The sequence below is a fragment of the Pipistrellus kuhlii genome, unplaced genomic scaffold (assembly GCF_014108245.1).
Source record: "Pipistrellus kuhlii isolate mPipKuh1 unplaced genomic scaffold, mPipKuh1.p scaffold_m20_p_1, whole genome shotgun sequence".
Lineage (NCBI taxonomy): Eukaryota > Metazoa > Chordata > Mammalia > Chiroptera > Vespertilionidae > Pipistrellus > Pipistrellus kuhlii.
This window is the reverse complement of record NW_023425404.1, coordinates 145,254,816-145,268,975: the sequence shown is the minus strand read 5'-3', so window position 1 is coordinate 145,268,975 and position 14,160 is coordinate 145,254,816. Positions and strand designations below refer to the sequence as shown.

Here is a 14,160-nt window from a genome sequence, read left to right as displayed (position 1 = left end):
TAATTCTAATTTACTTTTAATTTTTTTTTAAAGTGCATGTAATGTAGAGGAAAGAAGGAATGTGTGTCATGAAATTAAGCCAGTGATAAACTGTAACAACTTGGAATTCATTCAATTTCCTCTGGTTGCTAGTATGAACCCCATATTTTAATCGTTTCCTGTTTGCTGACTCTGAAAAAGGGCCCAGCTTAAGTAGCTAATTCGCTTGCTTTTATTTAAAAAAATTTTTTTCAAACATATACCGAGAGATGTGGGCAATCAACTCATGTATGTCAGGCACGCAGGTGCTTACTGTCCTCAGACTGTGGTATTACACTCTCTCCAAACAACTGCCGGTGAAAAGGACATTTATCAAACCCATCCAAGTAATAGTCCAAATCTAAGAAGCTACTAAAGAGGATGATGATAACGCAGATATTGGGGTTTCAGTAGGGTCCTATCTAACTTGTTTTTCAACTGGGCACAACACTGGTAAGTGCAGAGAAATGAATGACACATAGACGACTCTTCACGAGCTGGAATAATTTCTAGATGGAAGCCACAGAAGGCAATGCCTATCGGTTTAATTACACAGCAGCTATCTGAAATCATGAAAATCATGATGTTTTTCTATGCCTAAGGAAAACCAAATAATGTTGGGAGAATTCTCAGAGTGAGGTGTTAGGACTGGACTTTCAGTTACTGGGTCAAAAGCACCATTCCATTCAGTTCCCTTTTGAAACATTTCAATTAGTCCAACTTTCTAACTGGTTAATGTGGCTAGCTACCAAAATAATTAACATAATCTGCATATTTAGTTACACACTTCACGTTTTCAAGTGATTTGATCTGCAAGAAATAGTTTGTGTTCCTCGAGAACAGAAAAATAAATAACTGCTAAGGATTCGATTCTATTCATTGAAAAAAAACTAGGAAAACCATCTATGGGGGCTTAAAAGAAAAACAAAGAGCAAAACGGGAGAGAGGAAATGAAGGACACCTGAAAGGATAAAATTAACAGTACTAAGTAAACATTTTTATGGAATTCCGTTTTTTTGTTTGTTTTTTTTTATGTTGCAACAGAATGTGCTAAGAATTTTCTTAGAGAATGATCAGGTGAGTGAAGTTAATTAGCACATTTTCTTTCCTCCCTCTCTCTCTTTTGCAAAACACCAAGTGCCACACTTACTGGAGCATTTTTAAAAAATATGTTTTTATTTATTTCAAAGAGAAAGGGAGAGAGAGAGAGATAGAAACATCAATAATCAGAGAGAATCACTCATTGGCTGCCTTCTGCATGCCCTCTACTGGAGATTGAGCCAGAATCGAACCTGGGACCTTTCAGTCTGCAGGCCACTGCTCTATCCACTGAGCCAAACCGGCTAGTGCTTACCAGAGCATTTTTTATGTATGCACAGTCTCAGACAAGGCCATGCCCCACTACAGCTGGGGAGTGATGTAGCAGGATGTTCTGCTACAGGTTTTTGGTTTGGCCCCATTTAGGAGCATGGAAAAAAAGAATCTCTGTGTTTTTTTGTGTTTTTTTTTTTTTAAACAAATGTAAAAGTTTTCAGATTGGTAGGTAGCTAAGAGTTTGCTGCTGTACTATTGGGGAATATTTTCATATATATACTTCCTTATTGTAAATCCAAGCAGTTTTGTTTACCATTTTATTATTTGTATATTGTGACTAAAATTGCAACACTGAGCCAGTAGGAAGAAAAACAAACTACTGAAGTTCAAGAGCAAATGGATTTTCCTGACTAAAGGGTAAGTGTGAAGAGCTGAAGCTGTTATTATTCACAGGACAGGCATTTTAGCCAACACTAAGAGGTATTATCTCAGAGGCAAAACAGACAAAATAAGAATTCCAAAAATTTAGAATGCCCCCTCCCCCGATTATATAGAAAAAAGTTTTTACGACTTTCTTTTTTTCCATGCTACCTTCTTAAATGCCTAGTGGAAATTTGAAACATATTATTAGAGTTCACTTGTGTCCCTTCAAAAAGATATGCTGAACCCCTAACCCATATGTCAGAAAGTGACCGCATTTGGAGATAGGATGTTTACAGAAGTGATTAAGTTAAAATGAAGTTATTAGAGGGGCAATGTGGACACAGAGACAGGCACACAGGGAGAACCTCACGTGAAGATGGGACTTATGCCACCACACGCCATGCTGGAGAGAGGCCGTGTCAACACATTGACTTGGGACTTCTGGACGGGCGGGGGAGGGGGGGGCATACAGACAACTTCCTATTGTTCTACGTCCTGGTTTGTGATACCTGTGACAGCAGCCCTGGGAAACCAATACATCTGCTAATTATTTTTCTAAATTCAGAAATAAGAATCTGCCTAACAAAGGTTGTGCTCTGAAAATGCATTTATAGGAATGTTATGGCTAGGATCAAGTTCCCAGACTGACATAGGGGTTTGATTTCCAGGCCTAAATTATCCTCTCATTCTAATGCTCTATCCTCCATAAGTAGTCCAGATACTACATTTTTAAAGACTTTTGGCCATGACCCAAAACATTTTATCTCAGGAGATTACAAATAAACTTAAAGTGGACATACAGTTCATAAAATTATTCTTACTTTGTTTGGATACATTTATGTTTTGTTATTTTTTTATGTAAAATTATATAAAATATGGGTCACAACCTGCTAAACTAGTTTTATGACCATTAATAGGTCACGACCCACACTGAAAAACATGTCTAAAACACTATGTCACACACTCTTCTCCCTGCTTGATGCATAGAATGCACACTCAGAATATTTTTAAATCGAGATCCCACAGGACAGAGAGAAAACACCTTTTCCTTTTCTGCTCCACTTCCAGAATCAGCTCTGGGCCCAGGAAGGACAGATTTTGTTGAGTGTGGATGGCAGAGAAAAGCACAGAGAAGAGGTGGGCCCAGATACGCTCAGTAGTGCACATGGGGATGGAGTTCTGGACGGCCATGGGGAGCTAACAGTCGCTTTTAACTATTCTTTTTTTATAATATATTTTATTGATTTTTTTTTTTACAGAGAGGAAGAAAGAGGGATAGTCAGAAACATTGATGAGAGAGAATCACCAATCAGCTGCCTCTTGCACACCCCCTATTGGGGATATGCCCGCAACCAAGGTATATGCCCTTGACCGGAATCGAACCAGGGACCCTTCAGTCCACAGGCTGACACTCTATCCACTGAGCCAAACCGGTTTCAGCAGCTTTTAACTATTCTTATCCTGGTTGTAAGAAGGGATGGTGTCAAGGAGACACAGGGACAAACGAACGCTCTCTTTGGGCTCCTCCTTACTGTACGACAGTGGCACCCTATTACCTGCACTCTATTTTTTAGATTCACAGGAACATCTCATTCTATTTCAATCTCATCCACCCAGATAAATTCCATCTTTGATGACCTTCTGATTGACAGCCTGAACGCTGAGAAATCGGAGGGGGTTGAGGGTATGTGTGTGCATGGGGGGAAGAGGGTCTGTAAGCAGGGAGGGGACAGACGCTTTATCAAGGGAACCATAACCACCTACTGATTACAGGACACACCCAAGAGGTTCACCAGGGGATCACTCTTCACAGGGGACCCTGGCTGAAGACATGTTTAGAGTCAAGGAACAGAATTTTCATTCCTGTCACCTCTGAGTCACAGTGATGAACCAACTGCCCTCCTTAAGGAAGTTTATCTCTTCCCCCCACCTCTGGTAAACCACCAAGTTGTACTGATTTTATCTCAAAAAAAGACAAGTCACTGGAATTGGACCTTTCCTTCCCATTTCCACTATCTTAGTCTTTCATAGGGTCAACACTCTCTCTTTCCCTACTACCCACAGCAGTTTATCTTTAATACGCTCATGGGATTCATCCTTCATACTTACTAGGAAGAGTCAGTCCTGCTTCCCCATTGGGGTAAAGTCCAAATGTCTAAACCTAGCATACAAGGTACCCCCCAATTTAAGCCCCACATAACTCTCTAGATCTCTCAGTGCATTTTGTTAACTCTCCCGATGTGTGCACGCTGCTCCCTCTCTCTAAAATGCTTCCTCCACCTGATAAATACTTATCTCTTAGTTTTCAAGTCACCTAATCCAGGAAGCCGTCTCCGGGACCCTGCGGAGGGGCCACTGTTCCGCCAGGCTCTGACACAGTGAGCCAGTGCTGAGCACGTGACACAGAAATTCCTGAGTTCAGAGGCTCACCTCCCTGCCTGGTTTTGTCTTTCTCTTTGTACAACCCGCACCTAGCAAAGTACCCAGAACACCCCAGGTGCTCAATAAATGGCTGTTGAATAAAATCAGAGTCGTCAAGACTTTGCTGAGTGTTAACACTAGTGTTTGACTAAATAGTTTGAAAACACACTTTATAATTTATGAAATTAATTTTTCCAGTAGAAGCATTCTCACATATCCGCGTGTTAATTATTTTAAGTCACCTTGTTCCTTTCTATTCAGAACAATGAAATTTCAACTGTGCCATGGGTTTTCTCCAATCTTCCTTAAGAAAGAAAGAAGAAAAAAGGAAGGAAGGAAGGAAGGAAGGAAAGAAAGAAGAAAGGAAGGAAGGAAGACAATAAATAGCCCTGGCTGGGTGTTCAGTTGATTGGAGCATCATCCAGATGCACCAAGGTTGTATGTTTGATTCCCCATCAGGGCACATACAAGAACCAACCAATAATTGCATAAATAAGTGGAGCAACAAATCAGTATCTCTCTCTCTCTCAGGCTAATAAATAAAATGTTAAAAAGATAATGTCTTTTCTTCACTTGTACAATTAGAGGTGTGAGTTCTTCCATTATGCCAACAATGTAGACACTGTACTTTCTGGGGTGAACAGTGAACCCAGAAAAGGATATGTTCAGACAAAGTAATGTTTGACTATGTGCTTGCCACAAACTGTATTTGTTTGTTCTGGCTTGAGAGCAGAGACAGAAAATTATTTCACCTCACTGCAAACCCAAAGGTTGCATGGGGCTCAAAGAAATTTTTGGTTTAGTTACAAAACTATTATCAAGGCAGCTGAAATCTTTCATCTGTCAATGAGATGCTTGTTCAGAAAAGTGATGTTTATCCTTATTATAGTCATATAAAGATTGCCATAGGGAGGCAATATTTTGAAATGTACATTACAATAACTTCCTTTTAGAGGGGATTGATATTAGTTGATGAGAAAATACTTTTAGAATATTAGTAAATAAGTTAAAATAGTTTCTAGTCTTTAGTTACTGAAACAAAAATTCAAAGAACTGGGGATACCTACAGAAGGGAAGAAGAGTAAATTGTTTTTACTAATTTCTTTTAATAATTACCTTAATTATAATATATTTTTAAAATGTTTTTTATTTATTTCAGAGAGGAAGGGAGAGCGAGAAAGAGATAGAAACATCAATGATGGAAGGGAATCATTGATAGGCTGTCTCCTGCATGCCCCTTACTGGGGATCGAGCTCACAACACAGGCCTATGTCCTGACGGGGAATCTTACTGTAACCTCCTGGTTCATAGGTTGATGCTCAGCCACTGAGCAACACCAGCTAGGCAATCATGTTTTTAATGAATTGCTAATATAGCTTTTATTATCAGAAAAATTTCCCAAACTATTAACTCTGAATGTGGATTTTTTTGAAAGCAATAAACTGCATAGAAAGCAATGAAAATTACCCTATCATCTTCCCCCTAGCAATCTGCCTGCTGCCAGTGGAGGGCTCTGCACAGAAAAATGACTCAGGGACTTGTTTCTACATTGATTCTGTGCTGGTTTTTAGGATGAAGAGCCACTGGTGACGGTATGAAGGCTTGACGTACCTGCACTCCGGCTCTGTGAGCTTCACTCATTTGTGGAACATAATGAACAACATAAACTGATGAACAAAAATAGATCCAGAGGAAAAAAATACTTCCTAATATATAAAAAGCCAGGGACTGTCACAACCGAAACAACTGGATGGATGACCGAACTGCAGGCTGCATGGGGTGACAAGGCCGGCAAAGGAGTTAGTAAAGGATGACCAAATGACTGAACAGCAGGCTGTGTGGGGCGACAAGGCCGGCAGGGGGTAAGTTGGGGGTGACCAGGCTGGCAGGGGGAACAGTTGGGGGTGACCAAGCTAGCATGGGGGGCAGTGAGGAGCAACCAGGCTGGCAGGGGATGAGAAGTTAGGTGCTACTAGGCTGGCAGAGGGGGACAGTTGGGGAAGACCAGGCCATTAGGAGGGGGCAGTAAGGGGCAACCAGGCCAGCAGTTGGGGGCAATCAGGCATGCAGGCAGGTGAGCAGTTAGGAGCCAGCAGTCCTGGATTGTGAAAGGGATGTCCAACTGCTGGTTTAGGCCCTATCCCAATAATAGAAGTCATCCTATTATTTGCAGGTTTTTAATATTTCCTACAACTTTTTTGATATTATACTATTTTAGTATAGGTCTGGTAATATTATTATATTTAAAGTATTTTTTCTTGAAATATTAATGTTTATTGCATGTAATATTATTTTATTTAAAATAGTTTTTCTTGGAATATTAATGTTTATTGCATGTAAATGGCTAATTATTTTGTATCTATAATCTGGTAATAGATTTATTTTGTATATTGTAAAAAAACAAAAACAAGTGTAAAAATAACAAAATCAAAAGTAAGTCAACATACTACTCTACATCTGAGTAGTTTTATTTTTTACAAAGAGCTATCTTATTCTTTAACAACGAAGTTTCCTCCATAAGTAACTATGTCGGGAATTATCATCCCATTTTACCGATAAAGAAAATGATCTGCCCAAATTCAAGTGGGAGGCAGTGTCTGGATATGGTTTTTAGTGGCAAGTTTACTACCTTCCTGTTGCTTTCCCCGCTGTTTGGTGCTGAACGTCCAACACCTCTACTTTTCCAATAGTTTAAACAGGGGGATCTCCATAAAACCGAAAAATATCCCCACTTTATTCAGTTCAAACTACCATCTTTTTTTTTTTTTTTTTTTTTGAGTATTGAGGAAACATCTAAACTCCAGAGAAACTGCAACCACAATATGAGAATAGAGCTCACAAAGATCTTATTTGTTCTCAATGAATGCCTGTTACTACCAAACACTGGCCATAGACAGTAGATGATAAAGTCTAAGTTACACAACCCCGTAAATTAGCCCCGGTTTGAAGTGAAGCAGGTTTTAACTCCCACTCAGACTGTGTTTGTGGAGGGAGAGGGCGGAGTGCAGGGAGTGGTATCAAAATGGCAACAAGTTATGAATACCATGAGTTTACAGACAAATGGAAGGTGCCACCACCACAAGCAGCAGAGGGCTCTCTAACCGCACAGAAGACACAGGAACAGGACCATTACCACCTGGCTTGTTCCCTAGTTAACTTCCACATCATCCCCAGGTAATCAATGCTTACCTGGTTTGCAAAAGGATATGCTAAAGACCAATACTTAGAAAGACCAGATGAATTCTGCTGTAACAAATGTTAGTAGAATATTCCTATGCTGGATCAATAACACATGTAATTAACCCCATTGCTGACCGTCTTCTTAAAAGAGCCACTGCAATTCAGAATTACATGAATTTCACCATCATAAAATAAACATTCATTAACATGTTAAATATCATCATTGTCTGGAGGAAGCAATAAAAAAAGAGAATTACATAGAGATTATTAATGTAAGTTTCCCACGATGATAAGTAAGCCAAGGAAAGAAGCGGACAGTGACACATGAAAGTAGATGATAATGCAATAAAACCAAAGGAATCCAAATTAACCATCAGTGCTCTTAACTCCATCCTCCACCATTACTCTTTGTGGATAGAAATTGAGTTAACAGGTATTGGAAAGTTGATCTAGCAAATCAAATTACTCTTGTGAACGTTGAGTGTTTTGTCATAGTCAAAGACAAAGAGTTAAGACTTTGTTAGTCTACTGAAGTCTAGTGATAAGTAAATTAGAGATCCTTACCTACAGATCCACAATATCTAAGGAAAGTAATCCAACGAATATGAATCATAGAAGGAGCCTGAGTATAAGTAAAGTCTGGAATCTGATAAAACATGCTATCTCATTAATGACAAAAGGTCTATTTAGTCACCTAAAGAAATAAAAAACTTTTATTTCAATTCTTAATATCGTTTCTCCACTTACTTCTGTATTATTTTATTTCTTTTGTAGTGCTTTTTTTTGATGGCAAGAATATCCATCTCAATGTGTTGAGTTTTAAAATTAAGTATAGGAAATATGTGTAGCCCTAGCTGGTTTGGCTCAGTGAATATAGTGTTGGCCTGTGGACTAAAGGGTCCCAGATTCAATTCCAGTCAGGCACATGCCTGGGTTGTGGGCTCGATCCCCAGTGGGGGTGTGTGTGTGTGTGTGTGCATGAGGCAGCCAATCAATGATTCCTTCTCATCATTGATGTTTTTCTCTCTCTCTTCGTCTCCTTTCCTCTTTGAAATAAATAAAAATGTATTTTAAAAAGAGAGAGAGAGAAATAATTGGGATAATTTCACCATCTCGGTGATCTATAATAATAAAAGTGTAATATGCTAATTAGACCGAATGTTGTTCTGGACAAAGCTGGGGCTGGGAGGGAAGTAGCAGCCGGGGGGAAGGAAGGCCTGCACTTGCATGCATTTTGTGCATGGGGCCTCTAGTATCGAATAAGATCCCATCTTTAATTGAAGCCATTTGAAGTGAAATGTAACAACTGAATTCTTTACTGGAGTCACATTCTAAATATTCAGCTTCTGCTGTTTTTTCTAAAGATCATGAGTTTCTAAAGAGTCAACTTCATCCTAAAAAGTCTGCAAATTACGTTAATAAACAGACAGCAAAATACACTAAAGGGGGAACCAAAGTATTGCCTTTCATTCTGAGCTTTCAACCTCATCTGTTATTCTAATCTCAGTTACAGATTAGCAGTAACAAATTTGTCTTCTACGTACTTTCACAATATGCTAAGAAAGGCTAAAAAAGTCACTCTTGGAAATTGCAAGCTAAGTAGGCATTAGGGTACAAACATGCCCTCCACTAAGATCATACTTATATGAGGTTAAACAAAATATAGGGCAACGTTATCCATGTAGGCACATCTCTATTATTATGCTAATCGTACTGTCCACCACATGTATTGTAATTGTCTGGTAATGTGTCTGCATTCTGACCAGCATGTGACCTCTTTGAAGCAGAGCTTTTGTCCTTTGTTTCTTTTTTTTTAAAATACATTTTTATTGATTTCAGAGAGGAAGGGAGAGGAAGAATTAGAAACATCAATGATGAGAATCATTGATTGGCTGCCTCCTGCATGCCCCTTACTGGGGATTGAGCCTGCAAACCGGGCATGTGTCCTTGACTAGAATGGAACCCCAGGACCCTTCAGTCTGCAGGCCGACGCTCTATCCATTGAGCCAACCCAGCTAGGCAGAGCTTCTGTCTTAATTACCTTAGCATCACCGTTAGCACAGAGTAGTGTTTGGTCATAGAGAAAAATGTTAAACAGCATTCTCAGGATGCTTCCCTTTAATAGGTAACACTCACCATCTAGTAAAATGAAAGCACCAATTATGAAAACAAAACAAAACACCTCACATAAGGTAATGATACGCAGTATGCTATTTGGGTATGTTGAGTAGTTCACTGTTAGATTGTTATATATACCTGCTGTCAATGGTTTGTTTTTATACCAACTCTGATCATTAACCAGAGTTTAGATCAGTGTTGCTCTGAATGTGGGGGCCATTTTGGTCAGATTTGCTTTTGGGAAGCTTGTTGAAATGTAGATAACTTCCCCGCCACACCCAGATTCGGATACAGTGAACCCAGGGAAGGAGGGCAGCAGGACCAAGTTAATTTTAAAAATAAGTTACTCCAGCGATTTTCATGCGCCTGAAGTGTGAGAGGCATTGGCCTGTCTACTCAATATAAATAGTGAGCATAAATTTTCTTAGCTGGTATCTAACGCTATCCTTTCACTCGTCCACTTGTCCACTTTTAATCCAGGTTTTCCCCATTTAGGCTCTTTTTAAAAAAAAAATACTTTATTGATTTTTTACAGAGAGGAAGGGAGAGAAATAAAGAGTTAGAAACATCAACGAGAGAGAGTCTACGACCAGCTGCCTCTTGCACACCCCACACTGGGGATGTGCCCGCAACCAAGGTACATGCCCTTGACCGAAATCGAACCTGGGACCCTTCAGTCCGCAGACCGATGCTCTATCCCCTGAGCCAAACTGGTTTCTGCCTCCCATTTAGGCTCTTACACAGAACAGAGCTGAGATCTCCCAGCAGCCAGCAAGCACACCAAAAGGCTCTGCAACCTGCAGGCTTCAGGCGGTGTACCCGTGGGGGCGGCTGGCAACAATCATTACCAGAGAGTCACCGAGACCCTTAGCCAAAGACACTGAACCAGGAGCAGGAATGCTTTCTGCATCAGTGCTTAAGTTCTCAAGAGATCCTTATCGAAGAGAACCACACACATCAGGTCCTTGCCTTCAGGAGGTTCATAATCAAAGGCAGGCGGAGGCCAGAAATGAACATTGCAGGGTAATCAATCCAATTAACCTCTCAGATTAGGCAAACAGAGAATGTGCTGGTCACCATTTTGGAATGCAGATTCAAATTATGCCTCTGGCATGGGTTGATTGATAAGAACTAACAATGCAAAATAACTTTGGAGAGAATTCCATTTTAGCTTTTATCATCTTAGCTCCTTAAACAGTGTTTTAGCAGTATAAAGATCTATTTCTTTCTTAACTAAGATGACCAGATTTTAACATTGGTAAAGCAGGACACCACTGTCTTGGGGGAAGGGAGTTCTTGATTAAAAATTTGGTCTATATGGAGCCGTTCCCTAGCTTGTCATGCATTCTTTCCAAAAATTGGGACTTTTTTAAAATGCCGCGGACACGGGACAAATTGTTAAAAATCGGGACTGTCCCACCAAAAGCAGGACATCTGGTCACCTTATTAACTGTTATTATATCATCAAATAGCTTATCACAGCGTTCCATAATAGCCAATATTCTTGCCTAGAATATGACTTGCTTAAGACCCTTAAGAACTGACGTTATCCCCAAACTTTAAAGTTGGAAACCAAATCAAGAGTCCAAAAAAGTGTACATTAGTTTTAGTCTCTTGCGGGCTTCAAGTATGTGGGTTAATATGGGAAAAATTCCGATCTATCTATAAACCACTTCATGCCTTTTTAGGTTAATTTTTGTAGAGAAGGAATTTTGGGGACCCCTCCATTAAGTTCCCGTTACAGTTCACCTGTCATTACAGGGGAAGAGAAACAAGAACACAAGTTTATCTCACGGCATACATTGGCAGGACCCATTCTGTAAATAAACACAATTTTTGTTTACCTTATTTTAATGATTAAAACATGAACATTCTGCCATAGCCGGTTTGGCTCAGTGGTTGGAACATCCAACCCATAGACTGAAGGGTCTTGGGTATGATTCCAGTCAAAGGCACATATCTCGGTTACCAGCTCGATCCCCAGCCCTTGTCGGGCACATGCAGGAGGCAACAAACCTATGTCTCCCTCATATCTCTGTCTCCACCCCTCCCTTCCACTCTCTCTGAAAATTGACAGAAAAAAATGTCCTCGGTGAGGATTATAACAATAACAAAACCACATGAACATTTAGTAAAATATTGATGGTGTGGTTTTTAAAATGAAATTCACTTTTGTCCTGATTTTTTTCAATCTTGTAAACTGGGTTTATTACTTGATTCAAAAAAATCATTTTCATTAAAAAAACAACAACAACCCACTATAGTTTTCTTAAAGGAAGTATTTAGATGGGATTGATGACCACTGCAGGAAAAGCAGTTGAAGTTGAGATATGATAATATGACTGGCAGAAGTCATTTTAAAAATTATGAAATGTGACCTTGGGCTTCCTCCATGCCTCAGTTTTCTTGTGAAACTGAAGGATTAGACCCCGACATCACACCGGTGACTTCCAGCTCTAACTAACATTCTAGGACATCATTCACTTACTGGTTCACCAGCAGTTTTCTTTCTTACAAACCCCTGGGTTTAAATCTACATTTCTTTGCTCCACCCCAACCTCCATAATTCCTTACAATCATTAACGAACAAAACAGTCTTGTGCTCAAATGTTCTTAAGTAGTAATTTTTTAAAAGATGTCATTTGTGTACTAAATCTATAATTATTCACAGGGAAATATTATCCTTAACACTTACATTCATGTATCATATTCTACTTATTGATAGAAAATCCTTGCCTAGACCTGAACTCCAGAAGAGAGGGGTTCTAAGATGCATTTTTAGAAAGATTTGTAGCCTTTAAAATGAGCTTGGTTCTTACCACAGCTTCACAACATTGCTAAGAAGCTGATTCCGTTTTCTTACAAACCTGCTCAATATATTCTTCAGTTTTTCTTTACATTTCATAGATATATTCTCACATTTACTTTTATTCAAGGGAAAAAAAATAACCTGACCATTAATAATCAAGTGAAAAAGATAATAAATTGGGCATAAGTGTCAGTAAAAGAAGCAGGATAATATTTATTCTTTTCTGGACTTAAAGAAGAACAGTATGTACCATGGACTCCACACAGTTTGCAGCATGTTACTAGAAGATGTCAAGTGTTGGCAAAGTTATATGGTTGGCTTCCACTCAGAAAACACAGAATAGAATGAAACAAACAAACAGGAAAGAATACTACCTTTGCAGAGGCATGATTTCACAAGCCATTCTTGTACATAGGTTTGCGAGGGGCCCTCACAAGTGTCTCTTCCACGCCAGTATGCCAAGTGTGGTCGTCTGTCCAGGGAACGTCTTCTCACAGTGGCCAGGCTGGGCCTGGGCGGGAGGCTGCGCCTCACAGCTGAAGCAACTTGCTCTGCAGCCAGCGAGAATACTGCTGCTCTCAGCCTCCAAACTTCTCCAAGCAATGCTATTTTATCGACTGCCTCTCTACATTTACACTGCAGTCCACTTTGACCTTTTGTTCCAAGGAAGCAGCTGAACCATCCAGCCAATCAGAGGAGCAGCTGCTGCAATGCTTAATCTGCTGCTTTTGCGGCTGCTGTTGCTCCTCCTCCTCCTTCTCCCTTACCTCCTCCTCCTCCTCCTCCTCTTTCTCCTCGAACTTCTCCTCCACCTCCTTCTCTGCCCCTTCCTCCTCCTCCAGCCGCTGCTCCTGCTCCTCAGTGGGCTTGCTTAATTCTGGTAACTTGAAACTTTCTCCTTAGCAGTTCCACAGACAAGCTTGTCGTTTTGGGGCTAGCAACCAATAACTGCAGCAAGAGTTCCTTACTTCTCGATGTTACAGAGACTGCCAACAAGGAAATCCATTTGTCAAGGACAGACACTGCCTCTGTAACAAAAGGTTTCTGTGACAGAAGGCAACAGCTATGCTCCATCCCCTTTCTTCCCTTAGGAAGAAAAACCAACAAAAAACAAACAAACCACTAACATCGGATGCATGATACTTTTCTAGAAGAAAGGCATGCTTTTAGATCCTTGCCCTGCCCACATTTATTTCCTGCTGATGTTTGTTTACACTGTGGTGGCTAGTAGTCACTGGTGACATCACCCAAGTCACGTAGTCCTCGCTCCTGGGGAAAATGTATGTCCTAAGGCTGCCCACATTCTCAAAGGATCAAAGCCTCTACTTCCATGGAAGTTATTTAAACTTATTTCTGCATTTTATCCTTTTAAAAATCAATGTGTTTATTTACACAGTCATTTTCCTCTAAGAACAACAGGCTTTTTTGGTTATCTATTTTCTTTCTCTATTTATCTATCTACCTATCAATATAGTAACACCAAATCAATTTTTCTATAAGATCTCCCAAATGCTTGTTAATTATCCAGCTGTCCTTATAGCATGGAATAGTAAAGTGTTATATTTTTAGCAACACAACTGCTAATCCACAGATTTCAAACAATGCAAGAACAATAATAGCAACACGTTCTAAGGAGATTTCTTTCAAATCATGAGAACTGCAAGGAGTTACAGAAAGCCCAGAGCATCGCCGTTAGGAGAATGGACAGAGAGCCAGAGCCCATGGTGTTCAGAAACGGTGGGGGCTTGTGGTCCAAAAAGATATCCTCCTCCCCTGTAGTTTTCCCCAGGTTTTTTAAGACCACTCATAATTCTGAATTTAGAACACACAGTCCCATTGGAGGTGTCTACTTTCCTTTGCTATACATGTTCACGTTT

General features: G+C 39.9%; 1 protein-coding gene across 7 annotated transcripts in view; it reads right to left on the bottom strand.

The window, feature by feature from the left end:
* The window catches only part of FAM13A (family with sequence similarity 13 member A), a 233,136-nt gene that overhangs the window by 78,455 nt on the left and 140,521 nt on the right, over positions 1–14,160 (bottom strand). For 2 of the 7 annotated variants that reach the window (XM_036453958.2, XM_045570818.1), the window contains exon 1: positions 12,658–12,919. The exons of 4 other annotated variants lie outside the window; for them this stretch is intronic. In XM_036453958.2, coding sequence (XP_036309851.1) covers positions 12,658–12,686 — 29 coding nt within the window. In that variant the 5' untranslated portion in view covers positions 12,687–12,919. Of the gene's footprint in view, positions 1–12,657; positions 12,920–14,160 lie in introns of those variants that run through there. One more of the 7 variants, XM_036454038.2, reaches the window with a different exon arrangement.